We start from the raw sequence: 27,928 nt of genomic DNA on the forward strand, positions 1-27,928 counted from the left end.
TTTAATTGTTTTTTTTTAAAAAAATAGTGAAAAAAAATCCATAGCGGATCTGATTATCGGGCTTGGTAAAATATCCACTTCTTCCCCTACCCGAATTCTTCTCTCTGTTTTTTCTCAATTCCAAATCCAAATCGGGAACTTTCGCCGGCGCCGGCGAGGCTAAAGGTCCCGTTTTCTTCACATAGATTCCGGCGTTTGTTGTAGTGGAAGTGTTCCTGGAATTCATCTATTACTGTATGTAGACATCGTTGTGTGCTTTAGATAATTGATTATTGAATTTTGTGATTGGAAGCACAAGTTGAGCTTATGGAGAAGGATTTGAGTGACAATAGACATTGTAGGAGAAGGAACGATGAGGATGTGAAGAAAGTTGAGCGGCAACGGTATAGGGATAGAAGCAGCTCGGATGATGATGGCGGAAGAGGTGATAGGAGGGCGAGGAGGCGAACAATTGAACATGAACGTGGTGATGATGATGATGGTGGTGGTGGTGGTAATAATGGAAGGGATGATAGGAGGTTGTCGAGGCGAAGAACTGAACGTGGAACTAGGGATGATAGCGATGATGATTTGAAGCGGAAGAGTCAAATAGATGAACGTGAAGATAGTGCTGAAAAGGGTTATAGGAGGCTAAAAGAAGAGCAGGAAGAAGAAGAAGAAGAAGATGAAGGTGACAGAGATAAAACGAGGGAGAGGAGGAGAAAAAGTGAACAGGTAGATGCTGATGAGAAGGATGATAGGAGGGAGAGAAGACTAAGAAATGACCGTGAAGATGATGCTGGAAGGGATGACAGAAGACAGAGGAGACCAAAGGATGGAAGTGAAGAAGATGATGAAAGGAGGGATGGTAGGAAGGAAAGCGCAAAAAATGTAAGCCAAGTTGATGAGGACGTTGAAAGAGATGATAGAAGTAAGAGGAAACGCAGACATGAAAGTGAAGCTGGTGATGTAAAGGACGATAGAAAGGAGAGGAGTCGAAGGAATGGAGATGAAAGAAACGATAGGAAGGAGAGGAGTCGAAACAATGGAGATGATTGGAGGGAGAAAAAGCAACGGGAGTCTGATGATGAAAAGGTGCAAAAGAGAAGGGAGGGTAGGGTTGATCGGTATAATGACGGTAGAGAAGGGGATAGGAAAGAGAAGAGTAGGAATATAGAAAGAGAAAAGAAGGATGATGGTGATGCCAATGATACAAAGGATACAAGGCAAAGGATTGGGGCTGATAAGCATGGAAAAGACAATAATAGGGAAGATAATACCCAAGAAGATGGGGCTCTGAAAGCCAGTGAGGTTTCCAAGGTGCAAAAGCAAGATGTTAATTTGAATGTCGATACAACAAAATTGGGCAGGAGTGGGGGAGTGTACATTCCACCATTCAAATTGGCTAGGATGATGAAGGACGTTCAGGACAAGAGCAGTGTTGAGTACCAGAGGATGACTTGGGATGCTCTGAGAAAGAGTATCAATGGACTGGTGAATAAAGTTAATGCAGCAAACCTCAAAAACATTATTCCAGAATTATTCGCAGAGAATTTAATTCGAGGGAGGGGTTTGTTTTGTAGATCCTGTATGAAGTCCCAAATAGCTTCTCCGGGTTTTACTGGTGTGTTTGCTGCTTTGGTTGCAGTCGTTAATACCAAGTTCCCTGAAGTGGGTGATCTTTTGTTAAGAAGGATCATACTGCAGCTGCAAAGAGCTTATAAACGTAATGATAAGGTTCGTATCTCTTGCTTTCGTGCTTGCAGTACATTTTTTATTTGTGCAACATACTGTATTGTTCTTCTACAAATGATAAGGTTTGTATCTCTAGTAGTGCGGTTAGTCTAATTACTTCAATGCAGTCCGAATCTGTTCATAACCTTGGCTGGACAAAAAAATCTTGTCGTAATTTGTCTTGCCCATAATTTTTCATGCTTGCAGCCTCAGCTGTTAGCAGCTGTCAAATTTATTGCTCACCTTGTGAACCAACAAATCGTCCACGAGCTTATTGCTCTTGAACTACTCACGGTTTTGTTGGAGAAACCTACTGATGATAGTGTTGAGGTTGCAGTTGGTTTTGTTACAGAATGTGGTTCAATGCTTCAGGACCTCTGTCCACGAGGATTACATGGTGAGTACACATTGGAAGTTTGTTATAGAATATTCACGACTTATATTTTCGTTATTTATATAAAGATTTTGCTTTGGTTGCCATGTTAATACCTTTCTCCTTTTAAATAGGAATCTTTGAGCGGTTCCGTGGTATACTTCATGAAGGAGAAATAGATAGACGTGTTCAGTTCTTAATTGAAAGCCTATTTGCATTGCGTAAAGCAAAATTTCAGGTGAGTTTGCTTTTTAATTGTTTATTTAGTAAGAAATACTACTCGATAATTTATTGTTCTCTGAGGCAAGATTATATTTCATCCCTTACTTATCAAAGCAAGAATATTAGATCCCTTACATGCATCCTACTCAGGGTTACCAAGCTGTGCGTCCAGAACTTGACCTTGTTGAGCAGGAAGATCAATTAACACATGAAGTCTCTCTTTCAGATACAATAGATCCAGAAATTACTTTAGGTATGTCATGATCGATTTTATAGTAAAAATATTAAAACGGATTGCCTTTGGAGGCTACTAGATATTTTGTTTCGTGGAGCAACTATATGGAATATCAATTTTTATGTTTGCGTTGCATGCTCAGATATTTTCAAGCCGGATCCTAATTTCCTAGAGAACGAAAGAAAGTATGAAGAATTAAAGAAGGCAATACTTGGTGATGAATCTGAAGAAGGAGACTCTGATGCCGAATCAGAGGATGAAGATGACAATGAAGATGAAGAGTCTGAAGAAGAAGATGAGGAGCAAATGCAAATAAAGGACGAAACAGAGACAAACTTAATCAACCTTCGGAGAACGATTTACCTTACTATTATGTCTAGCGTTGACTTTGAAGAAGCAGGGCATAAGCTGTTGAAAATCAAACTAGAGCCTGGTCAGGAGGTTGGTATCATGATCTCTTATATTTTGTGTTGTTCTGCTACTGTTGAGTCATGTCCTTCGTGAAACTGTGTGCATGCTTATATGGATTGACATGCCCATATATTTGCATGTGCTTTGAGTTTCGAAAGATAGTAATGTCACCTTTGATTTGTTAAACATTATATATAAAGGGCTATAAGTTAAAAAGGAAAACGTAATTGAAGATTGAAAAAGGTGTAGGAAAACTTAGTTTCTGGATACAAAATAAGAGTAGAAATAACCAAAACATGAGCTTCCATTGAATCTGACTTCTCCTCGTATTTTTCATGGATAGAGGCATTATCATTCTGTCATGCATCCCGTAAACCATATTTCTCATGTTCCGTTAAACTGATGGTTGAGGAATCAGATGGACATGGACGTAGGGTAACATGTAATTGGCTTACCTTGTGGTCCATGCAGGTGGAGATTCATGTAGCCCACAATGCAATTTCTAACATTGATAAATTGCGGAATTAATTAACGCATGCTTCATTTGTAACTATCATAGGAGGACACAAGTCACCTGCTACTTCACTGTTTCTTTGGACTAGTGGCATCTTTTATTTCACTTTTGGAGTCTATCAGGTTCTTCCCAGCAAATAGTAGTTCTCTTGGAACATCCATCACAACAGAATATGGGTCGAACCTTTGTGTCTGCTCCGGGAATGTTATAGAAAAGAATGTAGGCTTTTGAAGGGGTTGACAGTTCTACTTATTAGATCAAGAGTACACTTCTTCATCTATTTTTTGTATATTGATGCTTTTGCTTGATGTACTGGAGTCTAGAGGTACCAGAACTTCAGTCACATTAGTTAAAAAGAAATAATACTGGACATCTACACCTTTATTGGTTTAATATATTAATATGTGGTTTGAGGCTAGTAATTAGTACTCCACCAATTTCGTTTTGAATAAAGAGTACTCCACCTAATCTTCAACTAAGTATTTCAGTTATGTCCTGAAAAAGAGAGAAAAAGAAAAGAAAAAGGAACACATTCTCTTAGATTACTTCACTCTAAAGTCTCAATGTCAGGGAAAGATTAGATTATGGTAACATATTTTAGGACTGGATAGATTCAACATTAGTATGACTATTCTTTTGTCAGCAAGTAACAGATTTTGGTAGCCTGGTATTTGTACTGGTTTCTCTAGGAGATGGAGACTTCTTAAAGTGAACTGAGTGTGGTGTTGTACATTTCTGGTTGTGCATTTGTGTGTGCGTGCATGTGGGGGTACTGTAATCATTCTGTCCTGTGGCAGTTTATTCGTTCTTGTATTAATTAATAACTTTTTGAGAAACTGTGAAAAAGAAAAGAAAACTGATTGATATTTATTTGATCCATGCAGATGGAATTGTGCATAATGTTATTGGAGTGCTGCAGTCAGGAGAGGACTTATCTTCGTTACTATGGACTACTGGGACAGCGATTTTGCATGATTAACAAAATCCATCAAGAAAACTTTGAGAAATGCTTTGTGCAGCAGTACTCCATGATCCACCGGCTCGAAACTAATAAACTTCGTAATGTCGCCAAGTTTTTTGCTCATTTGCTCGGCACTGATGCTCTTCCTTGGCATGCTTTGGCTTATATACGGCTGACTGAGGAGGACACAACCTCCTCTTCTCGTATATTTATTAAAATCCTATTCCAGGTACATTTACTTTGATCTCTAATACTCTTTGTTTCTTTCAGACATGTTACAGCTAACTGTATCTTTGTACTCATCAAAAAGAAAACTAGCTTTATCTTTACTTTTTTAGAACTCTCTTTAGTATGAACAGGATCAATAGTTGTTTCTGAATATTTATTTTATGTCAAAAGTTGCATCTGTCCAAGCATATCAGTTTTTTCCCTTACAGGCAGGCTGGGGATGTATAGTAGACATTCATTTGCAGTAGTATCACATATTTGTTCCATTAGCTTCAAATTCACTAAAAAATGTGTGATATATGCAGGAAATGTCGGAGCACCTTGGTATCCGCTTGTTGAATGAGCGTCTAAACGACCCAACCATGCAAGATTCTCTCGACTCTATTTTCCCAAAGGACAATCCCAAGAATACAAGGTTTGCTATCAACTTTTTCACTTCAATTGGTCTTGGTGGAATTACTGAAAATCTACGAGAGTATCTAAAGAACATGCCTAGGCTTATAATGCAACAACAAAAGCCCGTTTCTGAATCAGATGATGAGTCTGGTTCAGAGTCTTCAGGAACTGAATCATCATCATCCAATTCTGACGACAGTGATAGTGAAAGTGATGATAGTCGAAGGAAGCAGAGGAGGAGGAGAAGATAAACGAGCCATGTATCTTCAAAGAACAAATTACCAAATTGTACGATTTGGCAGTGTCTTCAAATTCTATTGTCTCTGATTCTAGAGTTGATTGGACTTAATTATAGAAGAAATATGAATGTAAAGACTGCAACCAAGGCGAGTTTTGTGTGGAAAAGGATGATCAACATCTCAAACCATGGCCTCGGAAACAAATGTGGAAGTGAGCTCCTCATAGAAGCGAAAGGTAGTGGAGATGTTTTGAAGAGAAGCAGAGCTCAGTTCTAAGATTGTATCTTGTTATTAAGCTTTACTGGAATTCTAAAAGAGCCTCTCTAAAGACTTGATGAGGGTGTATTTGTGGATCTTTTGCTCACTTGTTCAGAATCCCAGCACTAGATTTTGTTTTTTTTATGACTACAATTATTCACCGTTTACGAAAATAGAAGTTTAGGGGAACCTTGTATTGCTTGGAAACCTGAACATTCAAACTATTTTAATTGTTCCGGAAAAGAAACAGGAGGCGTTGAAGCCAAGCTGATACATATATAGGTTAATTATTCCAGAATCAAAACAAAAATTGTAACTAAATAGGCAGCAGCTATGTAAATGACAGCTTATATCATGAATAAGTTATGGTCAAAAATTGTAACTAAATAGGCAGCAGCTATGTAAATGACAGCTTATATCATGAATAAGTTATGGACTAGATTCGTTTTATTGGTGCCTTGATCATGCAAGAAATGTAAGAATCAAATTTTATCAACAAACCAGCCATTACATGGCAGCAAACACAATTGCAAACACAAACACAAAATTTACAAACATAGCCCACGCATGTCCACCCCCACCCCTACACCACCAACACAGCATATGAAACTTCATGTCACAGTTGCACAACTTCTCAAGTATGCCTAAAAGATTCATGGATCACACCACAAGCATACTTTATGGTGCCTCAAGAACATCGTCAATTCCATTGATAAAGAGTTTAGGATCTCTTTCTCCCATACCAAAAACTTTTGATCATACAGCAAGTACTATGATCACAATTAGAAGTATAATCCCAAATATCACCAGAAGCAAGCAGGTCTGCAGAAAAGAAAATCCGTTAAGAAATTATATTTGACGATATATGTGTACTGCAAGGAAATATAAGATGGAAAGATTTATGCATCGTGTGTATAAAGTGGCGAGTCATGAACACTAGTAATTATATTTCCACCTACATTTGATAGGGAAAATGATGAGGTTGAAAGATTCAACATCATCCAAAAGGGCTTTAGAATTAACCCCACTTCCAGAGACAGATGTAGTCTCTTGGATGTGTGTTCATCTCGACCCACTATATGTTGTTTTAATAACCATGGTTTTCGGGCAAGCTTGATTAATTCCACAGGTACCTGTTATCTCCACCAGCACAAGTATCGGGGAACTTTGTCCACCAAGGCTTGTGGGAACAAATCACCTTGTATCTACTGGAGTCTTAACTTGAAACCTCATGGTTCTCAACCCACTTAATTGACCACTAGGTTTTATCGTTTGAAGCATAAAAAGAATCGTCTTTATTCTGAAGGCCTAGCGAGTTCACTTTTTTTCTTCAAAGGCAATCATTTTCTTTCCTGGGGGCTCGAACCGATGACTCGCTTGTTCAATAGTGCTAGCCGGTGTTGAAGCCACTATTTTCAAATATATATATATATATATATATATGAAAATCATTAAAATATGGTTAATTATTATATTTGAACCCATAAGTTTAAAAGTGCAGTGAGGCAGTCCTAAGAACTTTCTGTTGGGCTTTGTGGAGGCTTGTGAGCCGGCCCGACCCATTACTGAAACCCTAGGTTAACCATTTGGTTTTCCTATAAATATGATCCTTGTATTTGTAATTCTGTAGTAGCACAAGTGAAATAAAATCCTCCTGTTACAGTCGTGGAGTAGGGAAACCGAACCACGTTAAATTCTTGTGTGTCCCGTTTGTGTTCCGTTTCTCTTTTCTCTAGATTATTTGTGTGTGTTGTGTGTTTAATTCCCAACAATTGGTATCAGAGCGAGGTTTCAACAACATTGTAACACAAACTGTGAGAAATTGTCACCTAGGGTTCTTGTGTGAAGAACTGTGTGCAGGGAGGAGTAGCCGCCGTTACCGTGTGGGTAACCTCAAGCAGCAGCCGGCTAGGAGAACCGCGCAGGGTGCGAACAGCCGTCGTCCGTGTGCTGTCCGTCGCGCCGTTCCAGTGGCCGCCGCGTCGAGGAGCCTCAGATCCAGCCGCGAGCGTCCAGATCGTGAGCATCGTCCAAATCGCCGCCCGCTGTCTGTAGACGCCGTTAAGGGAATTGCCGAAGTCCTTTGAGATGGCAGAAGATGGGAAGTTCCGAATTGAGAAGTTCGATGGTACAGATTTCAGTTGGTGGAAGATGCAGATTGAAGATTTGCTGGTTCAGAAAGATTTGGACGTAGTGTTGGGTGACAAGCAAGGAAAATTGTCTGATGCAGAGTGGGCAGTTTTGGATCGGAAAGCTATGTCAGTTATCCGACTCTCGTTGACCAAGAATGTTGCGTTCAACATTCTTAAGGAGAAGACAGCGAAAGGCATCTTGGAAGCCTTGTCTAACATGTACGAGAAGCCATCTGCAGCAAACAAAATTTTTCTGATTAGAGAGTTGGTGAACACAAAGATGAAGGAAGGCAGTTCAGTTACCGAGCACATCAACTCATTGAATTCGATCTTAGCCAGACTTTTGTCAGTTGGCATTAAGTTCGATGATGAAGTTCAAGCTTTACTACTGTTATCATCATTGCCTGACAGTTGGTCCGGAACGGTTACAGCAGTTGCCAGTTCAGTGGGACCTAATGGATTCACCTTTGAGAAGATTCGTGATCTCGTTCTTGGCGAGGATGTCAGAAGAAGGAGTTCTGGAGAATCATCAGGTGATATGCTAAACGTCGTCAGAGGCAGAGGAAATAACAGAGGTAGTGGGAGCAGGAACCGAAGAAGGAGTCAGTCAAAGGCTCGGGATGGCTCAGGTGTAACATGTTGGAACTGCAAGGAGGTGGGGCATTTCAGGAATCAATGCCAGAAAGACAAACAAGTCAACATTGCAGAAGACAGCGTCAACGAGGATTTGTTTATCTGTTGCGCGGAGAGCAATGTGGATTCCTGGGTCATGGATTCTGGTGCGTTCTTTCACGCTACCCACAGCAGTGAAGCATTGCAGAATCTGGTTATTGGAGACTTTGGAAAGGTAAGGCTTGCAGACGATAGAGCTCTTGATGTTACGGGCATGGGTGACATGGTGCTGAAGACGCCAGTCGGTTTCTGGACCTTGAAGGATGTCAGAGTTGTTCCAAGCTTGACGAAAAGTTTGATTTCTGTTAGGCAGTTGGATGAACAGGGACATCATGTGAAGTTCGGAAATGGGCAGTGGAAGGTCGTGAGGGGCAATCTTGTCATGGCTCGTGGAACAAAAAGAGGATCGTTGTATATTGTCGGATTACCGTCTGAGGGAGTGACCGTCCCAGTTCAGAAGAAAAACAAAGTCCGGTTCACAGAATCTCGTGGGCAGAAGAAGGTTGTCTTTGCAAGAAAGAAACCCAGAGCCACAGGTCAGATTCAGGATGAACGAGCAAGGAAAGGTTCAGGAAGACCAGTCAGAGGCGTTTGTGGCAGTGGGAGCACCGGCCGTGCTTCAGCCAAGGCTCCTAGAAGACAGTGGGTCAAGAGAACCAGTATTCCAGCTGTTGATACGTCTCCAGAAAATTTCTTGCTGAGTATGGAGAGTGTTTGTTCTCAGGGAGTTCTAGGATCCGGCAGTTCGTGTCTCAAGTGGGAGCCGGTAGGGACCGAGGACGAGTCAAGGGCAGTTTCAGCCGTGACTGATGTGTTGAAGCTTCGGGGAGCTTCAACGGGCCTTTCAGTTGACTGATGAGAAGGCCGCTGTAGCAGGAGAGAGTTGAAAAAGATTACTAGACATACAAGTGTTCTAAGTGGATGACAGTTGAAATTCTTCAAGCCTCCAAGTGGGAGATTGTTGGGCTTTGTGGAGGCTTGTGAGCCGGCCCGACCCATTACTGAAACCCTAGGTTAACCATTTGGTTTTCCTATAAATATGATCCTTGTATTTGTAATTCTGTAGTAGCACAAGTGAAATAAAATCCTCCTGTTACAGTCGTGGAGTAGGGAAACCGAACCACGTTAAATTCTTGTGTGTCCCGTTTGTGTTCCGTTTCTCTTTTCTCTAGATTATTTGTGTGTGTTGTGTGTTTAATTCCCAACACTTTCAAGAATGAATTTGGATCCGTTTCTGTCCACCTTCAGCACATCGTAAATTGTCCCACTCCTAAGATGAAAAATCCAACCTCGCCACATTTCCCATCATACTGTCACTAAACCAAACCTATGAAACTAATCGCATGACTTGACTTATCGTTATGATTCATGAAAAGTAGCAGATTGGCGTAACTACTCCACCACTCTCCTTTTCTATTAAACCATGCTGTAACTAGAACATCTAGTTACCATTTAGTCATAGCTTGCAAAAATGCAGCACCTTATTGCTATGACAGGTTCCAATCGTCCACATCTAAATTCTCGAAGATTCAAGAGTCTTAACATACAAATTCTAATGGAATATAAGCAGAATAAAACTGAGCCAGATTTATGTTCAGGGAAAATTTGTATAAGTAATGGAAGTACCAGAGACGAATTTGATCTTTGGATCTTTGCAGCTTTAGCAAGTTGCGATCTCCCCAGTGCAGTAGCAGCATGAGAATTGTCAATGTTGGAGCCAATATCATCTGAGAAAAAAGAGAATCGTATACGTCAAATAATGTCCTCTAAGGATTTGAAAGTTATAAACAAAGGAAAGTGATTTACCAATCATAGTTCCTTGCTCGTGAACAAGCACGGCAAGATCCTTGAAAATCTCATTCACTTCACCAATCTGTTGTTGTACTTCTTGTATTCCAAGATCTCTTTCCTCGATAATAGCTTCATTAAAAGCAATCTCATTGTCTAAATACAAAACATCCTGTCTGAAGCAAGGGGCACATGGAACACAAAACAACCAGATCAGAAGTGAAGATAAATATCTTAAAGATGCTAGACAGATGTCAATGCAACTTCAAAAGATGGCCAAGAAATGTGAGTTTTCAATTTATTGTTCCATGGAAACAAATGAATTTTCATGTCAGTGCTCATATTTAGGGTGAATTATAATTCAACTTGCTCTGTTCCCTTTCCCAGGTTTGATGTGGACAAATGAATGCCTAGGATTTTATGAAGATCTAAATAACTACATGTACCTCATCTTTTCACAAAAGAATAGAAGATACATTAATTCACATTTAATAGTAAGCACAATTTTTTGATAAGGTAAATCATTTTTAAAAACAAATGGAGGAACATAGGAACCTTGTAAGTAAACCAAAAAGTAACTAGAGATAGAACTCTCCGATGCAAAATTTACAAAATCTTGCTCCACCCCATCAAATATCCTCCTATGTGTCTCTTTCCAAATGACCCACATGATTGCTAAAGGATCAACACTCTATGCCCTTGAGCTTCTCTTTCCCTTCCTATGAGTTCAACTTTGCAAAGGCTCTTTGACTGTACCCGGCATCACCCGTTGCATCCAGAACAAATTGAGGACCACCCTCCATAACTGATTAGCCACCTTATAGTGCAAGACAAGATGATCAACATTTTCACCTGCACTCTTACACATGAAGCACCAAACATAATTGATCTTCCTCTTCCACAAATTTTCCACAGTTAAGATCACTCCCCTAGCTGCCAACCATACAAAGAAGCACACCTTAGCTGGTGCTCTCGGAATCCATATGGACTCTTTCTCTCAATGCCCTCGAGCTCCTAAAGTAACCACATGGAATCATTCATCAAAAGACAACAGTAACAACACATAAATTTAATATCTTAACACCCATAGGTATGTCATTTCACAACACTCTAAGCCCCGATCTTCATTATCTGATTTCTCTGTACCACAGCAAATAGTCCTCTATCTAATTCGCACTAACCCAACAGTTGTCTAAGGACCAAACTCAAAGATGAATTCATTTCCCTGTGTGCCTATAATTGATGGCAATCCTTCTGGTGAGTTTTAGCAACCAATTCAACCATCAATGTTTTTCAACTAAATGCATCTCTGAATTCAGATAAAACGAGTCTAACTGACCATCTAGACACAAGCGCAAAAACTAGTAATAATTATAAAAAAAAAAAAAGAGTAATAGGACTAGACTAACTCACCTTCTTGATTCCACAAGAAGAGCTCGCTGTTCCTGACTCTTATCTGAGGCAACATCTACCTCACTGGCTGTGTAACTGCTTACCACGACATGGTACAAGTTAAGGGTATGAGCAAAAATGTGGGGAACAAATATAGATGAAGGGTATGAGCAAAAACGTGGGGCAACAAATATAGATGAAGGGTATGAGCAAAAATGTGGGGCAACAAATATAGATGAAGGGTATGATTTAGTAAGTCAATAAAAATGGGACTGTAGACTGTAGAGTAAGCACTACAAGTTTTTTTTTTTAATGTAGTTCTTCATATGCCAATAACTCTGTTTACTAAATGAGAAGTCCCATAAAAATGACCATTGCTGCTAACATTACCTAGAAGGAAGAACGGCTTGGGGAATGAAAGGTGTATATGCTGTCTCCCTCTCTGCTGCAAGTCTCTGAGCCTTTTGAAACTCTTTCAAGACAGCTTGAAAATCTTTAGCAAGTTTAGCATCTGTTATTTTCTTGCTAGCCTGAGAAAAAGCAGCATGAACTTAAATTCATACAAGTAAGAGAAAAGATAGAATAAGAAGATGAGGAAATAAACATCAGAGTTCAGACAGTCGGCCACTTCCAAAAAAGAAGAAGATGAGAACTTAGTATATAAGAAACTAACAAAGAAATAAGATGAACAGTATTTTCAAATATATGTGACCTGAAAGGGCATCCCCATCAAGATCAACAAAAGTGACGAGGAGAAATATCGAGCTCTTTGGAACTTACACTAACATCAGCATGATGATCTGTTTCACTTGCTTGCTTAAGTTTTGCAGATGTATCTTTGACTAACTGGCCAATATGAACCCTTGTCTTGTGCCTGCAGTTGAGCAAAATTAGCATATTTACCACCAAACAAATGTTTGATCAAATGCTAACTACTACTTTTAACCACATGCTAAAAGCTAGGCAACATCTTTGAGCTCCCTTGGAACACTTGACACTGCTTCTAAACACTACTATTGGAAAAACCGTAACGTGGAGCGTCTGGTAGAGGTTAGCTAAAAATTGAACAGACAATTTTCAACATTTTCCAAAATCAATGTACTGCATTTTCCCCACCACCCTTTCATTTTCCTAGTAACCCACCTCAAATGTCAACCCTCTTTTCTCCCAGGGAAGGAGTGAGACAACACTTGTCACCAGTCCATCCAGAAAGCATTTGATAGGCAATAAGTAAACAATTGCTCAGCCACCCTTAATAGTCCAGTAGACTAAATCCACGATATACTTGTTACCTTCCACCATACCATCTAGCTATGTTCACCAAAGCTTGGACAGATAGCAAGCAATCACCTTTTTGTTTTTGCCTCTGACAAGAAATGAGAACCCGAACTCCATGGTTAGCCTCTACCAGGATTGAGAACCGGAGACTTCATTGACCACTAAGCCACACATTTAGGTGACCTCAATCAACAATCTATCCCAAACTAGTCATAATATACTATATCCATTTTCAGCTCCTTTTGGATAAATCATCATAATTATACTATTTCATTTTGAACTCAACATATATTAACTCCCCTTAACTCTGAACTTTCGACGAGCTAAAACTAACATACACTAGTTATGCGATTCAAATAATCTGATACAAAACTTTGAATTGTTTATGTCAAAGAACACTTACAACTTATCGCGTAGCTCAGGTGTATCTTTTGGGGTTCCAAGTGTATTCACTAGCCTCTGAAACGTAGACACAGCAGTATTGATCTGGAAGATTCCAGAAGCCACTGCTTGGGTCGGGTCTTGCTTCCCATTGGTCTGGAACCGACGAGACCCCAAAGGTCGACCCGATTCCAAATCCTGAAAACTCATACTTTTGTTCTATTTCTTCGAAAAATCTCAACTACCCAACAATTAAAATCTACAGTTAAATACACAGAAATAAATAAAATAAAATCTTGATCACAATAAGAACAATGGGGTATAGGAAATTTGTAAGGAAATTGAGGGAACTTTGAGAAGTCCAAAATTTTCAGGTGAAATTCCCAAAACCCAAGAATCTGTAATTATATGTACAGAGACAAACAAGATCAATTTTTTATCACAAATATGTCAAGATTATGAAGTTATGGAAGTTGGTTTTGGGGAATTTGAAAGAAAATTGAATTTTTGATGAAGAAGACAAGTAAAAATGAAATCTTTTTTAGCTTTCGAAAAGGGGAAAGGAAATGATTTTGCCTTTTGTGTGTGGCAGGTCTCATTGTCCCTTTGGATGTGACACAGCTCAGCTGGTTGCCACTTGGCAGCTTACCTTTATATCATTCAAACTAATATATAAATGTGTCTTAAAAATGTTTAAATCGTTGAACAAGTAAGATATGTCTATGTATTATGTCTATTCAAACATAGTGTAATCGCTTACTTCATTTGAATCTAACGTGGAAATGAGAATCGATGTGCAAGTCGTGAATGAGAGAAAAAGCTTCAAGTATTTAGATTAATATAATTTAAAAAAATTGGGAGACAGATAAGGATGTTGCCCATTGTATTAGAGTCAGGTTGAGTGAAATAAAATCAGTTTTATTGAGTGGTTATATGAGTGAAGTATAGATCGATCGAGAGCGTCCACTTTCAAAAAAACGAAAATAACGAGAATGAAGACGTCAAGATAGATATGTGGGTGTATTAAAAGAGATAGGTATAGAGATACTAGGGATAGGATGGGAGTGGAGAGGTAAGAAAAGCATATTGAGATGATTTGGTACATGAAGAGAATATGTAAGATGTTTAGATGAGGATGTGTGACAGATTGATTGTGGAGGGTTTGAAGAGAGGTAGCAGTAGATTGAAAAAGTATTGCGGGAAAGTAACTAAACATAATATATATATAGTTTAGCAAGGACATAACCATAGGATTAAAGAATATAAAGATCTACTAGTATATTTTGTGGTGTTTGAAATTTAAATTTAAATTTTCTACTTTTTACCAACTTTATTAATTGATATGACCTACCCTTGAATGCCTGTTCAAACAATGTCTTGGTCTTTTCAATAATATAATTTGGGTTCTAATATTTGTCAAGTTAAACATATTGGACTATGATAGGTCAAGGATTAAGTTGTTTGTATAAATTTGAATTTGAATTGTTCTATTATGAATTTTAATATAGTAATTAAATAGTCAATAAAATACCACTTTAAGTGCTAGTTACGATTTTTAGATTGTTCGTGTTACATTATTATCGTTTCTTATTCTTCTTAAGACCTTTACCTATGAAAATTTAAACGGGTGGAATCCAACTTCATTTTCAAAAAATTTAAAAGGTTGAGCTACCAAAATCAAGACGTTAGAACTCAAATATGAAGTTAGACCTTGACAATTATAAAAATTCAGACCGATGATTGAAGCCTCTTATTGGAGATCTTAAAATTTGATTACGAGGTTGCTAAATTTAGCAAATTTGTGATTTTTACGATCCTAAAATGGTTAATTTTGTATTTCATCTTGTAATATAATTTGTTATTTTAGAATGTCACACGTGAATTTTAAAACTAAAAGATAACAACTTTTTTAAAACTAAATGCAGTCTATCGAAAATAGTTTATCTAATCCATAAAAGATATGATTAAGTCTATACATTTTATCTTTTTCAAACCTCGCTCGTTAGATTATTGCGATAATGTTGATGGTGTGGTTATTAGTGAAAGATTTTCCTCTCTTTTGGTACCCACTCTCAATTTTAGGCCCATGTAAACATTGGGCCCAATATATTTTGGTCCAATTACCGCAAAGTGCAAAAAATAAATTGAAAATCAACCCAAGTTCAATTTCTTTGAAAATGGCGATCTTCATGCTCTGAAAGCAGAAATCTTCAACACCAAGAACCGAATTTTTCAGGTGATTTAAGTTTGTTGTTTCTCTTACTTTAATGGGGTCTCATTATTTTTCTGAATTTCTGCGATTTTATTTATAATTTTTCCATTTCCCACAGTCATATTGCCAATTTTATTGAGTTTTATTGATTGATTGAGTGTCCATCAAAATGTCCATTTTTTTTCGTGATCTTTGTAGTATTTATTGATCATTAACTGAGATGATGGATTCATGTTCCATAGTTTCTGAATAGGGTAATTGGAATTCAAGCATGAGTTAGGGATAAGGTCTGCGTACATAATACAGTACACTCCCCAGTCTTCACTTGTGGGATTACATTGGATATGTTGTTGTTGTTGGTCGAATTCGTATAAAATTAGCCTAAATGGAAGTGGGGATTGATATAGTTGAGGACGACTTGTTTGGGACCGAGGCATAGTTTGTTGTTGGAATACGAATGGGCATATCAGTTTTGAGATCAATCATGACCCTGATGTTTCTTGCAACTCTAGCCTTTTTCTGGTATAAAGTTTTTAGCTTTTGGAGTCAAATCATGTCTAAAGGTCTTTGTTGTATGAACCTTGTTGGAAGTTCAGTGATAACTAATAGCCTGAAAGTGGAGGAACAAAAAAACTTATTCACTCCGTTTCAATTTATTTGCTTGGTTTTGACTTGGCACGAAGTTTAAGAAAGTAAAAAAGACTTTTGAATATTGTGTCTTAAACTAAAAAAAGATAGAATATATCAAAATGCTCTGTAATCTTGTGGTCTTAAACACGCTATATGAAAAGTCAAAAATAAAAAAGTTGCGGAAAAAGGAAAGGAACATTCCTTTTAAACAAACTAAAAACGAATGTAAGTCAAACAAGTTGAAATGAATGGGTATCTGGTAATATGCTATGGGAATGAATTGTGAAATATTGAGTTTTTACTTTGTTGCTGCTTTTCTTTTATTTTAGTTCTGAATAGCAGTTCTTAGAAATTTTTACTAAGAGGTGAAAGATATTGGTTATCGAAATGGATATACCTACCGTTTCTGGTGGAGTTGCTTACAAATTGAGAGATGGGGGTGATTATTTTTTCTTCTTTATAATTTTGCTATTAAATAATCTGTGACTAAAGGTGTTTGTCTCTGTGTAATTGATGAACAGTTTTATCTTTTCCCATATTTTTTTAATGATTAGTTATTGTTCATTCGTAACACCGCGAGAACTTATGATTCTGTGTCAAGTGTTCTCCTTTTTATGTTCTCCAGCTTGACTAACTTAAACCTTTTTTAAAGTATGATTCACGTGTGCTGTCTGCTGTTTGGGAGTGCGAGGACATAGCTCCTCTTTCTTGGCAAGCATGGGGCCTTGCAAAATTTAGTTCTTATTGAGGGTGGAAATACTAAGAGTCAGTCTTATTAGATCTGAGATATTGACTAACTCTAATGAGCAACCTTGTGTTAATTTGTAATATTGTGTCCATAGTTCCAAACAAGTTTGTGTCAGCTATATAAATCGTCATGTCATCATAATACAAAATAAGATAATAGTGAAGATAAGTTATTTATATAAATTGTAATATTGTGTCTATACTTAACAAATGAGTTTTCTGTAGAATTAGGGCCTAATTATGTGGCCAAGCTTACTCCCCTATCTTATGACTTCATTTTGGGATTCATAACCTGGAGTTCTTTTTAGGTAGATGCGTTTATTACCTTGTCTTTCTTCGGGCTGTTATCATAGTTAAAAGCATCGTTATCCACATCTTGAGAAGGAGAAGTTGTATCATTTTGTGGTCAGGACTCAGGATAGTGCAACAAGAGTACATTGAGACTTGAGAGAACTGCTCATGTAGCTTTCTGAATTTTTGCTTTGTCAAGACATATGGATGAATAATTGGGTAGATATTGTATGCAACACATTCCTTCAAATGGTCATGATACATATTTCTGTGGCTTCCTTTATCTTATTATGTTGCTGATGTTACTCTATTTCATTACTGCTTCTTTTTCATCTCTCCTTGAGCTGAGATTCTATCGGGGACAACCTCTTTAGGGGGTAAGTTCTCCTTCCGGACTGTGTTCCACTTTCATCCGAGTATTTCTTTCTCTGTCTTCTCTCCTTTTAGTCCCTTGAACCTTCTATGGTACTGACAAACCTGTGACCATGCCAATTTTTTTGTTTTGATCCTCTCTTGTAAGGCATATAAGTTTTTAACTAGAACATTCTTCTTTTACAGGCGGCACAAGCAGAGAAGTCTCGATGGAGTTAGCCGACAGAGCTGTTGGGCTCATTTTAACATTGACTAGTTTGTCTATTTTTACATATTATACCTTCTGGGTTATCATTCTGGTCAGACTCATATTCTCTTCCATCCCATTCTGTACTGACCTTCTATGTTGCTCAGACTCTTCAAAAATGTCGCCATGTGCATGTTGGATCCTTCAAAAGCAATACGTTTTTTTATGGATACCACAGGTGTGGCGACATTATTGGAGAGTCCGAGCAACATAGCTGACCTTTGCAACCTAAGTTTTATCGGGAGATTGATGTGCAAATGTTGTTTTGTCCTTTCAGCCTCTTGTTGATAGCGATCATTTCGTGCACAAGTATTTTCTACCACAAGAATACGCTATTCTCATTCCTGTATATGCTGCAGTGGCGCTGATCTGCTTATTGAGCGTGTTTATTGGATACGTCATGCTCAAGTCCAAGAAGAAGAAGGCATGATGTAGCTGATGCAAGTCCATTGTTTGCTCTATCGAGTTCATGATAATTGATCATCTTTTTAGTGCTTCTCGTTTTGAATAGCCCATGCCGGAGAGCACATAGTTTTTTTCTGTATTCTCGAGTCAACTACAATTTGGAACCTCTCGATATGATTTTGTAGTAGTCACTACTCACTACACACAGGTATTAAACAAAACATGGTTGATTTATTCTCTTGTTATTAGCTGGAGGAGTGTAAAAAACTTTGATCAATGACAGTTATACGAAACAAGTCTTTTGGTTTCGATCACCACCATTGTATCATCAATTACTACTTTGAACGTCACGAGTGAAAATATACAATCAAATAAGATGGGTGTAGGGAAGGTAGAATGTACGCACCACCACATGCTTTTCACTCACGAATGTTATTATATTTGTTTATAATAACATATATTATAAACAAATGCTCTTAATATTTCCAATTTTCAGTTTCCTTCCACTGAGTAATGGCTATACAAATGGCACTATAGATTAAAAAGACAAGATGTATATAACTTTACAGCTATATATTGTATATATGAAGCTCGAAGGACATCTACATATCATGTACATACAGGGTCGGACCTTGCTACTGATCCAGAAGAGAACTCTCTTCCTTTACGAGAACAAAAAGCCCGCCATCTCCTCTAGAAATTCGGAGATCACTGTCAACGTATGTCGTAATAAGCCATGATTTTGTCCTCTCACCTGGAATTGGAACCTTGAGAGGAGGTAGACCAGAAATAGTCCGGGCTATACCTGCCACGACATTTTCTAGAGGTCCCAGAGATTGCTGTAGAGGTGACAAACTTATGTTTTGGCCAAAGATATCCATGTTTTCTGGCAGATCTATTTTTGACTTGATCTCTGGAGGCTTCAATGTCCCTTCTTTGATTTCAATCTGATAAGGCAAGTACTAGTTAGTATATGAATGCACACAGCTATGGATGTACTCTACAAAGTACCTGTATTCTTGATGAACTCTGAACTTCAAAGCTAGCAGTTGCACTGAAAGACGAGGTGGCTACAGGGCTTGACAATGTAGTTGAGTTCTCTATGGTAAGGCTTCTCGTACTAATTGTTTGGCTAATCTTTTCGACCTTCAACAAAGGAATGGTGCCCACAGCCAGAAGAGGTAACAGCTCAGAAAATGCAGTAAACCTGATACATCAGGAAGCAACATAAGGATGAGTTTGTGCATAGTAGTATCCCTGTGGTTATCTACCTCAATCCAGTTAGTGCATGTAATGGTTACATTTCCAACTAGTTCAACTCTTCAATTGTACTCTACTCTAGTGAGGGACTATATAAGACAATCAATCATTCAATAAACATCTACTTCTATATATTCTAAATAAGATGGAATCAAGTATCAATCCTCCGTGATCATCTATGTTGCTCGGACTCTTCAAAAATGACATAGGTGCACGTTGAATCCTCCAAAAGTAGTGATTTTTATAGTATTCGACATGGGTGCAACAACATTTTTGGGAAGTCCGGCAACATAGACTCTATTCAATTCGAGCAGATATCATTCCACCACAGGTAAATAAGCCCAAAACAGAAAATTGAAATGAGAAACAAGAACTCACACTAAAATCCAGTTCCCGTCAAGCAATTCAACTGGAGTTGGAGTTGGATTTGCTGCCTCCAACTTAGCAACCAGCTCCAGAGCCTCAGCTCGAACTTCAGATGAAGCCCTGAGCCCAAAATCTGTCCCATAAACCGTGTCAATTAAGCACCTTTTCATCTCTGCAACTCTCTCATCTTCTTCAACACCTGCATTGATTCTCCCCACTACCTCAGCTTCGTCCCATCCATCTTCCTCCATCGATTCAGGTTCCGAAACACCCTGATTACTAACTCTATCAATGCTGTTATTGCCTGTTAGCTTAGCACCGATCCATTCGTCTTCGTCAATAGGAGGATCCGAATCCGATACCGTTTTCTCGGGTCGGAGCTCCGGAAACGACTTCTCGCCCCACTCATCTTCAATCCCTGAAAAGTTGTTGATCCCAAGCTCAGCTCTACCCCATTCGTCTACGTCAATAGGAGGATCCGATTCCGATAACTTCGTTATGGGTCGGAGCTCCGGTTTCGACCTCTCGCCCCATTCATCAACAAATGAGAATGGTTTATCATCAGAATCATCGTCGTTTTGCTTGGTTTTTGGTACAAACAATTCTCGAGAATCATCGAATGATGAATGAGTTGAAAATTCTGAAAGCTTTCTAAATCTATAGCTTGATATTGAAGAAGAAGGAAGAAATGAAGTAAAACAGTAGGATTTAACAGTGGTATTAACGTTGAAAATGAGAGAATGCAAAGGTAGAATAGACATTTTTTTTCCTTCCGGCAGCTTTTAGCGTCGGTGACGACAGAGATTCCGGCCGATGAAGTGAATTTTCTCCTTCAAACGGCGGTGGTCGTTGGAGATGCCACCGGACACGACCGTGGTTTTCTCTTCTTCTTCCCGGAGGAGTTTGACTTCATGTTTATTTTTTTAAATTAAAAGAATTATAAAAGAAATATATCTGGCTAGTAATTGCTAGAATTCTTAAAAATTACGAATAAAATTTGTCGGATTCTTTAATAAAACATATAAACAATAGTTATCATATTTTTCAAAAATAATATTATATTTTTAGAAAATGAAAATTCAGAATATATCATCGAAAGTGAATCATATTGTAACTTGTATAACTATAAATTAAAATACTTAATTATTCAAAATTCCTAATTTTATTTGTAGATTATAAAAATATAATATTCAAATATACTAGATATATTAGTAATATTTATTCTAAATTGAACGCTATAAATATTATAAATAGACTCTCTTTAGTTTATTTAAGGGAAAGTATGTAAAAACACTAACGTACCCTTCGGTTGACGTGGTTGAATTTGCACGACAAGTGGAGACTTCTACAAATTTCAAAAGGGTAATATCGTCATAGACAAAAAAACCCAAAAAAGTAGCAGAACTACGTCGTTTATCTGACCACTATAAAATCCCATCAAGCTTCAATCTCACTAATCTCCTTTTCAACATTCAACTCCAATATCCCTCGCCGGGAAACCAAAAAAATCTAGGGTTTGTTGTTCACCGGACTAACGCCGACCATGGCTATGCACGCTGGAGTAGGCTTAACAAAGATCGTGTTCATCGTCGGAGCAGGTATACACTTATTCATAGACTTAGTGTTTTGTAATTTTTTGTTTGTGATGGATTATGGTGAATTTCGTGATTTGATCTGATATCGTATGAATTATATATGCTTTTTTGTGTATATGTAGGGTATACTGGTACTTTGTTGTTTAAAAACGGAAAATTATCGGATGTGATAGGCGAGCTTCAGGTATGTTTTCAATCTTGCTTTTTGATTGCTCGAAGTTAGATTCAATTTGCTTTTTGTGTTTTCAATTCTGTTATAGAGATTGTATGGTTTTATATCTATGTTACTATGTGTGATATATGTCTGTTGTTGCATCTTCAGTGAGCTAGAATCTGCTTAGATGTTTAGCGTCCTTCACCTCCAACCTTTAGGTTATAGGTTCCAGTCCCTTACCTTAAGGACATAGATTCAAGTCCCTTACCTTAAGGTTATAGGTTCGAGTCACTAAGGGAACACTAGGGAGTTGAGTCACTAAGGGAGCAAGCTAAGGCCATATAATAGAAATTGAAACCAAAACTGCCAAGGGGCATGATGAAACACGTCTGTTGAGTTTGAACGTTTCTTTTCCAATGTTTGTGGCAGAATTTGGTCAAAAGTTATGAAAAGACGGGGGAATCAGATGGTGGAGAATCGGATGTCATTGCTGCACAGGTACCCAACTTAATCTTGTCGTTAGGATGATTTTATTTATTTAATATGTTTTTTGGATAATCAATCGAGTTGTGATCTGCTAAGTTGCACGGATTCTTTACTTTCGATGCCTCACCCATGTTGGATTCTCCAGAAGTACACTAATCTGACACACACTTGTTGACATTTTTGAAGAGCCCGAGCAACATAGATGATCCATTTTACCTATCAATTAGAATTTACCTTTCTAAATTTCAATTTCCTTTCCGTAGAATGAAATTAAGAGGCCTTAAACACAAAAATATTATATACATACTACTTGGTTTTAGAGTGTATATTCTGAAAAGACAAAAAGCATTTAACTTCCCATCTTAAAATCTTTTTTTATCAATTTGAAGATTTAAGTTTAATTCAAGTTGCTAAAATATTCTTGATAAAAAGTAGATAGTTCCTCTTTTTTAATTAGTTTTTTTAAAAAATAATAACATTCAATATTATTTCAAATGAAGTTAAAATCATAAAATTCTCTATTAAAATTTTTTGGGCCCAAGTCAGATGTTTACTAGCCTTGCTCTTGAGCCACCCCTATGCCCACAATATCTAGATATTGTTGCGTGGGCATGAGATATAATTTGTTATTTGTCATGGTGTTGTGTATGGAAGTACTAATAATTTACCACAAAATGTAAATTCTGCTGAAGAGAAATACCATTCTTTGAGATCCATTATTGGTCTAGAAACTATAAGCTAGTGATGAGTCGTTATCCCGATGCTATTCTCCCAGCCGCCTCTCCAGTGGGACTTTCTCTGTCTTGTATGGATGAGATTTGAAATCCATGGTGAATCTTCTCTACCAAAAATTGTTTAAAAGTTTCTCTATATTGTACTTTGCAAAAAAAAAGGGTGATCACCCCTACTTCTTTAGGACTTCAATGGATTCCTTTATTTCTCTTGTAGGTTCGTAGATTGGCAATGGAGGTTCGGCAATTGGCTTCGGCACGATCAATAACTGTTCTTAATGGAAGTTCTAGTGGTATGTTCTACCATTCTTTCGGTGATGCCTTTTCATACTAGATTTTTCCATCTTTGCCTTTGACTTGGCAGGAGTTGCTTTTTAATGATGGTGTTCCTTGATCCCATTTTTCCTGGCAGGTAACTGGACATCTCTGGTAATGCCAGCCGCTGCAGCAGGTGCCTTAGGTTATGGATACATGTGGTGGAAGGTGAAATAACCTTTAGATTCCTTATTTATTAATACTACATCTCAAAGGAGATTGCCACTAGCCTGAAGAAAAAGATACCATGTCGAGCTTTTAATAATTTATGCAATGCTTTCTCTCTCATGATCTCTAATTTCACTGTGTTATCTTCACCTCTTTCTCTCGTTATATTTGTAGGGTTTGTCATTCTCTGACCTTATGTATGTAACAAAAAAGAATATGGCAACTGCTGTCTCAAATCTGACAAAACATCTTGATAATGTCTCGGAGGCCCTTGCTGTAAGTATACACCTGTGCTTTCTTCTTTCATTTTTCCTCTGCAATCTTTGCACATGTTAGCCTTGCCATGTATTCAAGTTAAAAGTATGCCCTTTTTCCATTCTTACTTACATTGTTTATGGTTCTTCCGGTAAAAACTTGATATCCAATAGTGTGCTGTTACTACATTATCAGATCCCTCACCCGCTGGGGACTCCTGATGTTAGCCAGAAACCATTTTTCGTGTTTGTATTTTCTGAAATTACCTTATCATATCTGGTCCTATTCAATTGGGCTTTTTCTAATGTTAATTAACTTTGGGAGGAGAAGGAGGAGGGAGAAGGAGGAGGGAGCAGGAGAGGGCCCTGAGCCGGGAATTTGAACTTAGAAACTAGCTGGATTGATGTGTCCTACGTCTGTTTAAACGTTGGAACTCCCAATATCGGGTCTAATTACTGAAACTCACCCCGACAATCCATTTGGCGCATTTAAATCAGATTGTATAGTACACCAAAAGTTGTATTGGAGATTATTGGATGGTCTTCTGGGCTTGCACATGCATCATTTGTTAGTTGCTGCTTCTGTGCATCATGGCAGTATCTGCCACATGTTCCTGCTGGATAGGGACCACGTTTTCTGCATGATTTGAATCTCTAAAGGAGTGATCTATTTTACCTGCCAAGATTGAGCTTCAACACATAATATAAATTATGGACAATTAGCTTGGTATGGACAGACTTTCTGTAAAGCTTCCTTAAAACTTCAGTGGCTGAAGCTTATTCTGGTTAAGTTGGAATTGGTTGAGAGTACACATAGCAGCTGTTTGCACTTTGCGTGAAACAGCGAGTTCAAGACTATGCAGTGGGCAATGAAATATTAGTGTGGTCATTGTGTGAAAATATTCCAACTATTACACATGGGTGTAAGTTTTTAAATCTGACTTGGCTCATCAAGTCTGTGCTTCTCTTCAAGGGTGGCGTCTGTTTGAATGTGGAGATGATGTATCGCTTTTATTTTTGACGTGTTTTTATTTACAAGCAATACTAAATTTGAGATTGCTTCATATTTAAGCCTAGTTATCAGTTGGTTATCAAGGGTCCTGTTACCTTTCTTCGTTCAGATGAACAGATAGAGATTCATTACTTTGATATATATCATACAGTTCTATTTACATAGCTTCTTCTGAGCTGACACTTTGACATGTTTATGTACATAAATTGCATCAGCATCAACATTGTTATTAAATGTTATAAATATGCGGGTTTGTAATTATAATGTCTTGTTAATCCCATCCTTTCTTTTGTTCTGTTTTGTGCTTTGATCAGGCTACAAAGAGGCACTTAACGCAGCGAATTGAGAATGTGGATGGAAAATTGGATGAGCAAATGGAGATGTCAAAACTGATTAGGAGTGAGGTGTGTATTCTGGGGTTGTCATCTAATTTCATGGCACTGCATTATTTTATTTTTATGTTTCTCTTGTAGCGGAAATGTCAGATTCCTACCTTCCAGTTCCGATGACCACAAGAGAATCATAATACTGAATTACTGAGAATCATAACACTGTTTTTCCTTATCAAAGTTAAATCACAGAACAAAATTATAATGAGAAGTATGGAGTTGGTACCAATTAAAAGAAAAGAAAAGATAAGTATGGAGTTGTTATAATCAGGTTTTTGTTGTTCTGGAACAGGTTAATGATGTGCATGGCGATCTGTCCCAGATTGGTTTTGATCTGGATCAACTAAATAGGATGGTTTCTGGTCTGGTGAGCTCTTCTTTCAGCCATAATGTGTATTTCTCCGAAAAGATTTCAAGGCACTTTTCTTTCTGTTATATCTAAATCTATGTGGAGTACAAGCTTTTTTCAATGGTCTTAACTGTCATCTTGGTCATGGTGCCTGCCTATGTAAACATATATTAACATATCTATTTCATAATAATATCTGTTACCTACTGATCTTTTTATCTCAACTGTATTTGAATTTGTAGGATGGCAAGTTACTTTCTTTGGAAGGCAAGCAGGTAATTTGAAAAAAATGTTATTTCAGCTGTTACTACAAATTCTATTCATTATTATTGATGGCCAAAAAGGTCTAATATGTGGTTTCTGGAACTAGTAGTGAATATCTATTTTCCAAGTCAGCTTCATTGATATTCAGTACTAAGTATTGCACTTACTGTTGATAACAGGACCTTGCAAATGCTGGTGTTATGTACCTGTGTAATTTTATCAATGGAAAAACGGTGAAGATGCCTGAGACACTGCAGGTTTGTACAATTGTTAGTTCAAGTAATTTCTTACACTAAAATGCTGTTCGCCTCAGCTTTATGCTTGCACAAATTGACTTTTGCTTCTAATCCTCTCCCTGAATCGGAATGCTCGGGAGTGTGGATACGTTTAGTGAACCAGAAAAGAAATAAGTATCCTTGTTCTAAAAAAATTCCTTCAATCTTTAAAATTTTTTCAAGTACAAACTCTTTTTCGACTTAACTTCAAATACTACTTTTTTCTTTTTTCAAATATCACTCAGTTTGTGTCCAAACACCACCCTACTTAATTATTCTCCGTGCATGATAGGATTTTCTTGAATTTTTTCGTATTTAAAGCATGGAGAGAACCTCTTAAGATACTTATACTATGATCCAAAGACCACATAATTGGATAACAATTTTGCCTTGAATGTTTCTGATTTTTAGTCCTGGAGAAAGTGAGATGGAAAATTTTGTTTTATCAGTAATTTTACTTCCCTTTGAGAAGAGTTCTGACAAATAGACCAGAACTATTAATGGCTTCGGTAAAGTTGAGTCATGGATATTTTGGTGTATGAGATATTTTTTGCAAAACATTGAGCATTGCTAGACTAAAATACAGTGGAGATAATAAAGATTTTTATTACATACATTGAAAAACTGTGAAACTTTCTAGGTACTTTATGCACTATGAGCCTATTTTTCTTCTCTTTTTTTATGATATGATAATTTGATGGTTTTACGGTTGTTCTTGATGCTTGCTACCAATATGTTTTTTAATCATAACTTCCTGCTGCAGGAACAACTTAAAAATGTGGGCAACTCTACACCTACTCTGATGGTACTTTCGGCTAACTTGAACATTTCTTGTTGTGTTACTGCTTATTGTCCGTCTGCTAGAGCATATGCTGTGGTTCATATTTCTTGTCATTTCATATTGTCTCGGTGAATATCAGGAACCTTTGTAATTTCACTAGTATTTGACTTCACTAATCTTGTTACAGGGCCTTAAAGAACTTGTGGATGCCTTACCAGAAGTAAACAGCAAGAGACTTATTACAGATGGCACTACTCAAGATGGTATTGATAAATTGAAAGAGCCACCTAGACCCCTGTTGAGGTATTGTTTCCGACTTTCTTCAGTTCCAGATTCTTTTCGCAAGTTTTAACGCCGCATCTCCCCATTCTCTCCTTTTCTTTTATTATGATCACTACAAAAGATTGTAGTTGCTTATTTTAATAATTTTTTTCCACCTGGGGAATTGGTATTTACCTTTCTATAGTGGTGGCGGGGTGGGGCAGTGGCGGTTCAGGGTAATAACCTACGGATTTCCGAGAAGCAGTATCTTTTGCCAAGATCTACTAGATATCTACAAATAATTGACTACTATGAGGTCATTTAGGAATCGATAAACTTCAAATCCTAGATCCGCGTTTGGAGCAGCAGGGGATTGAGTGGACTTAGCCTATATAGGTCAAGATCCTTAAGTATCTTCTGCTGAGGAATAACCATATCTCTTTCTAATCATTTTTCCGTTGATGGATTTAACAGGACTGCCTCTACCAAGTGCTGATTAAGGGAAATATGTGAAATTCTCGTTTTGTTATTTCTTTTTACCTTTTGGTGTGATATATGAAGGCACAACATCTGAAACAAGGGCGGGTGATGATTTTTTTTTTTTGTAATGAATAGCAATCTGTCGGATTGCTTTTCTGGGTTTGTTATGATATAAACTTGTCCTATGCTATTTTTTCACCCATGTTAGTAATTATACTCGCAGAAACTTGTACATGCTGAAATAAGTACACGCCAGTGAATGGAAGAATACTGCAATGTTATGTTCTTTTTACCGTTTCTTTGGAACAGGATTGTACATTCTTTGGTTATTTTTGTATCTTAGGAGGCGCTACTTGTGGAATTTCACTAGTATGTTAATATGCAAGAAAGCATCTCTCTTTGTGTTCCTTTATTTTTAGGTTGTTTGTTGGTTGTTGCGTGAGTTTTATCAATGATTGTCTACTATCACTAAGTGTAGCTTTAGAAGCAAATTGGTCAATTTTTTAGCCTACTTTTGTTGTTGAATTACCATACAAAGACAAAATAACCCTGATCTATTGGGCTATAAACCAACCCAACTATTTTGGTATTCAAAAGACGAACAAAGATGCTTGTTTCTTCTTTCAACCAATCTCAAAACAATGTCTTCGTGTTGTTTATATTTAGGTTAGAACAATTAATTGACAACTCT

General features: G+C 37.6%; 5 protein-coding genes across 6 annotated transcripts; 3 read left to right on the forward strand and 2 right to left on the reverse strand.

The window, feature by feature from the left end:
- The first annotated feature begins 306 nt into the window (after nucleotides 1–306).
- On the forward strand, nucleotides 307–5,827 carry LOC107028488 (pre-mRNA-splicing factor CWC22 homolog). Its single transcript, XM_015229568.2, has 7 exons — nucleotides 307–1,716; nucleotides 1,921–2,110; nucleotides 2,221–2,324; nucleotides 2,459–2,561; nucleotides 2,686–2,984; nucleotides 4,353–4,658; nucleotides 4,963–5,827. The coding sequence occupies exons 1-7, from the start codon at nucleotides 307–309 to the stop codon at nucleotides 5,302–5,304; spliced, it is 2,754 nt and encodes a 917-aa protein (XP_015085054.1). The 3' UTR covers nucleotides 5,305–5,827.
- A 121-nt stretch (nucleotides 5,828–5,948) lies between these two features.
- Nucleotides 5,949–13,804, reverse strand: LOC107028489 (syntaxin-22-like). Its single transcript, XM_015229569.1, has 7 exons — nucleotides 13,216–13,804; nucleotides 12,315–12,408; nucleotides 11,925–12,064; nucleotides 11,556–11,630; nucleotides 10,161–10,318; nucleotides 9,981–10,081; nucleotides 5,949–6,372 (listed from the first exon to the last, which is right to left on the reverse strand). Exons 1-7 carry the CDS (start codon nucleotides 13,401–13,403, stop codon nucleotides 6,307–6,309), a joined length of 822 nt encoding a protein of 273 aa, XP_015085055.1. The 5' UTR covers nucleotides 13,404–13,804; the 3' UTR covers nucleotides 5,949–6,306.
- Nucleotides 13,805–15,302: 1,498 nt separating this feature from the next.
- On the forward strand, nucleotides 15,303–18,411 carry LOC107029085 (dolichol-phosphate mannose synthase subunit 2). 2 transcript variants are annotated; one of them, XM_015230395.2, is made up of 4 exons: nucleotides 15,387–15,429; nucleotides 17,448–17,450; nucleotides 17,632–17,744; nucleotides 17,970–18,411. In XM_015230395.2, the coding sequence occupies exons 3-4, from the start codon at nucleotides 17,655–17,657 to the stop codon at nucleotides 18,120–18,122; spliced, it is 243 nt and encodes an 80-aa protein (XP_015085881.1). In that variant the 5' UTR covers nucleotides 15,387–15,429; nucleotides 17,448–17,450; nucleotides 17,632–17,654; the 3' UTR covers nucleotides 18,123–18,411. The 2 variants fall into 2 exon arrangements, with proteins under 2 accessions (XP_015085880.1, XP_015085881.1); XM_015230394.2 differs by lacking the exon at nucleotides 17,448–17,450 and having other exon boundaries at nucleotides 15,303–15,429.
- Nucleotides 18,412–18,529: 118 nt separating this feature from the next.
- On the reverse strand, nucleotides 18,530–20,653 carry LOC107029084 (plastoglobulin-1, chloroplastic-like). The gene is made up of 3 exons (XM_015230393.2): nucleotides 19,736–20,653; nucleotides 19,109–19,304; nucleotides 18,530–19,044 (listed from the first exon to the last, which is right to left on the reverse strand). The coding sequence occupies exons 1-3, from the start codon at nucleotides 20,482–20,484 to the stop codon at nucleotides 18,733–18,735; spliced, it is 1,257 nt and encodes a 418-aa protein (XP_015085879.1). The 5' UTR covers nucleotides 20,485–20,653; the 3' UTR covers nucleotides 18,530–18,732.
- A 512-nt stretch (nucleotides 20,654–21,165) lies between these two features.
- On the forward strand, nucleotides 21,166–27,534 carry LOC107028934. The gene is made up of 13 exons (XM_015230183.2): nucleotides 21,166–21,321; nucleotides 21,441–21,502; nucleotides 21,902–21,970; nucleotides 22,907–22,982; nucleotides 23,102–23,172; nucleotides 23,347–23,448; nucleotides 24,753–24,842; nucleotides 25,120–25,194; nucleotides 25,419–25,451; nucleotides 25,620–25,697; nucleotides 26,479–26,520; nucleotides 26,684–26,799; nucleotides 27,232–27,534. The coding sequence occupies exons 1-13, from the start codon at nucleotides 21,267–21,269 to the stop codon at nucleotides 27,251–27,253; spliced, it is 891 nt and encodes a 296-aa protein (XP_015085669.1). The 5' UTR covers nucleotides 21,166–21,266; the 3' UTR covers nucleotides 27,254–27,534.
- Nucleotides 27,535–27,928: the final 394 nt, after the last annotated feature.

Source organism: Solanum pennellii, chromosome 8, assembly GCF_001406875.1.
Source record: "Solanum pennellii chromosome 8, SPENNV200".
NCBI classification, from domain to species: Eukaryota; Viridiplantae; Streptophyta; class Magnoliopsida; order Solanales; family Solanaceae; genus Solanum; species Solanum pennellii.

What these genes read in the sequence shown, in the direction of transcription:
- LOC107028488 (XM_015229568.2), top strand. Translation starts at nt 307, where the DNA reads ATGGAGAAGGATTTGAGTGACAATAGACATTGTAGGAGAAGGAACGAT. An exon ending in AGATCCAGAAATTACTTTAG is followed by an intron (nt 2,562 to 2,685) that starts GTATGTCATGAT and finishes TTGCATGCTCAG; the next exon opens with ATATTTTCAAGCCGGATCCT. An exon ending in AACTAGAGCCTGGTCAGGAG is followed by an intron (nt 2,985 to 4,352) that starts GTTGGTATCATG and finishes TGATCCATGCAG; the next exon opens with ATGGAATTGTGCATAATGTT.
- LOC107028489 (XM_015229569.1), bottom strand. Translation starts at nt 13,403, where the DNA reads ATGAGTTTTCAGGATTTGGAATCGGGTCGACCTTTGGGGTCTCGTCGG. An exon ending in CAAGCCGTTCTTCCTTCTAG is followed by an intron (nt 11,631 to 11,924) that starts GTAATGTTAGCA and finishes CGTGGTAAGCAG; the next exon opens with TTACACAGCCAGTGAGGTAG. An exon ending in CTTCTTGTGGAATCAAGAAG is followed by an intron (nt 10,319 to 11,555) that starts GTGAGTTAGTCT and finishes CCCTTGCTTCAG; the next exon opens with ACAGGATGTTTTGTATTTAG.
- LOC107029085 (XM_015230394.2), top strand. Translation starts at nt 17,655, where the DNA reads ATGGAGTTAGCCGACAGAGCTGTTGGGCTCATTTTAACATTGACTAGT. An exon ending in CCTTCTGGGTTATCATTCTG is followed by an intron (nt 17,745 to 17,969) that starts GTCAGACTCATA and finishes TTGTCCTTTCAG; the next exon opens with CCTCTTGTTGATAGCGATCA.
- LOC107029084 (XM_015230393.2), bottom strand. Translation starts at nt 20,484, where the DNA reads ATGTCTATTCTACCTTTGCATTCTCTCATTTTCAACGTTAATACCACT. An exon ending in GACGGGAACTGGATTTTAGT is followed by an intron (nt 19,305 to 19,735) that starts GTGAGTTCTTGT and finishes CTGATGTATCAG; the next exon opens with GTTTACTGCATTTTCTGAGC. An exon ending in AGAGTTCATCAAGAATACAG is followed by an intron (nt 19,045 to 19,108) that starts GTACTTTGTAGA and finishes TTGCCTTATCAG; the next exon opens with ATTGAAATCAAAGAAGGGAC.
- LOC107028934 (XM_015230183.2), top strand. Translation starts at nt 21,267, where the DNA reads ATGGCTATGCACGCTGGAGTAGGCTTAACAAAGATCGTGTTCATCGTC. An exon ending in ATGTGATAGGCGAGCTTCAG is followed by an intron (nt 21,503 to 21,901) that starts GTATGTTTTCAA and finishes TGTTTGTGGCAG; the next exon opens with AATTTGGTCAAAAGTTATGA. An exon ending in ATAGGATGGTTTCTGGTCTG is followed by an intron (nt 25,195 to 25,418) that starts GTGAGCTCTTCT and finishes TTGAATTTGTAG; the next exon opens with GATGGCAAGTTACTTTCTTT.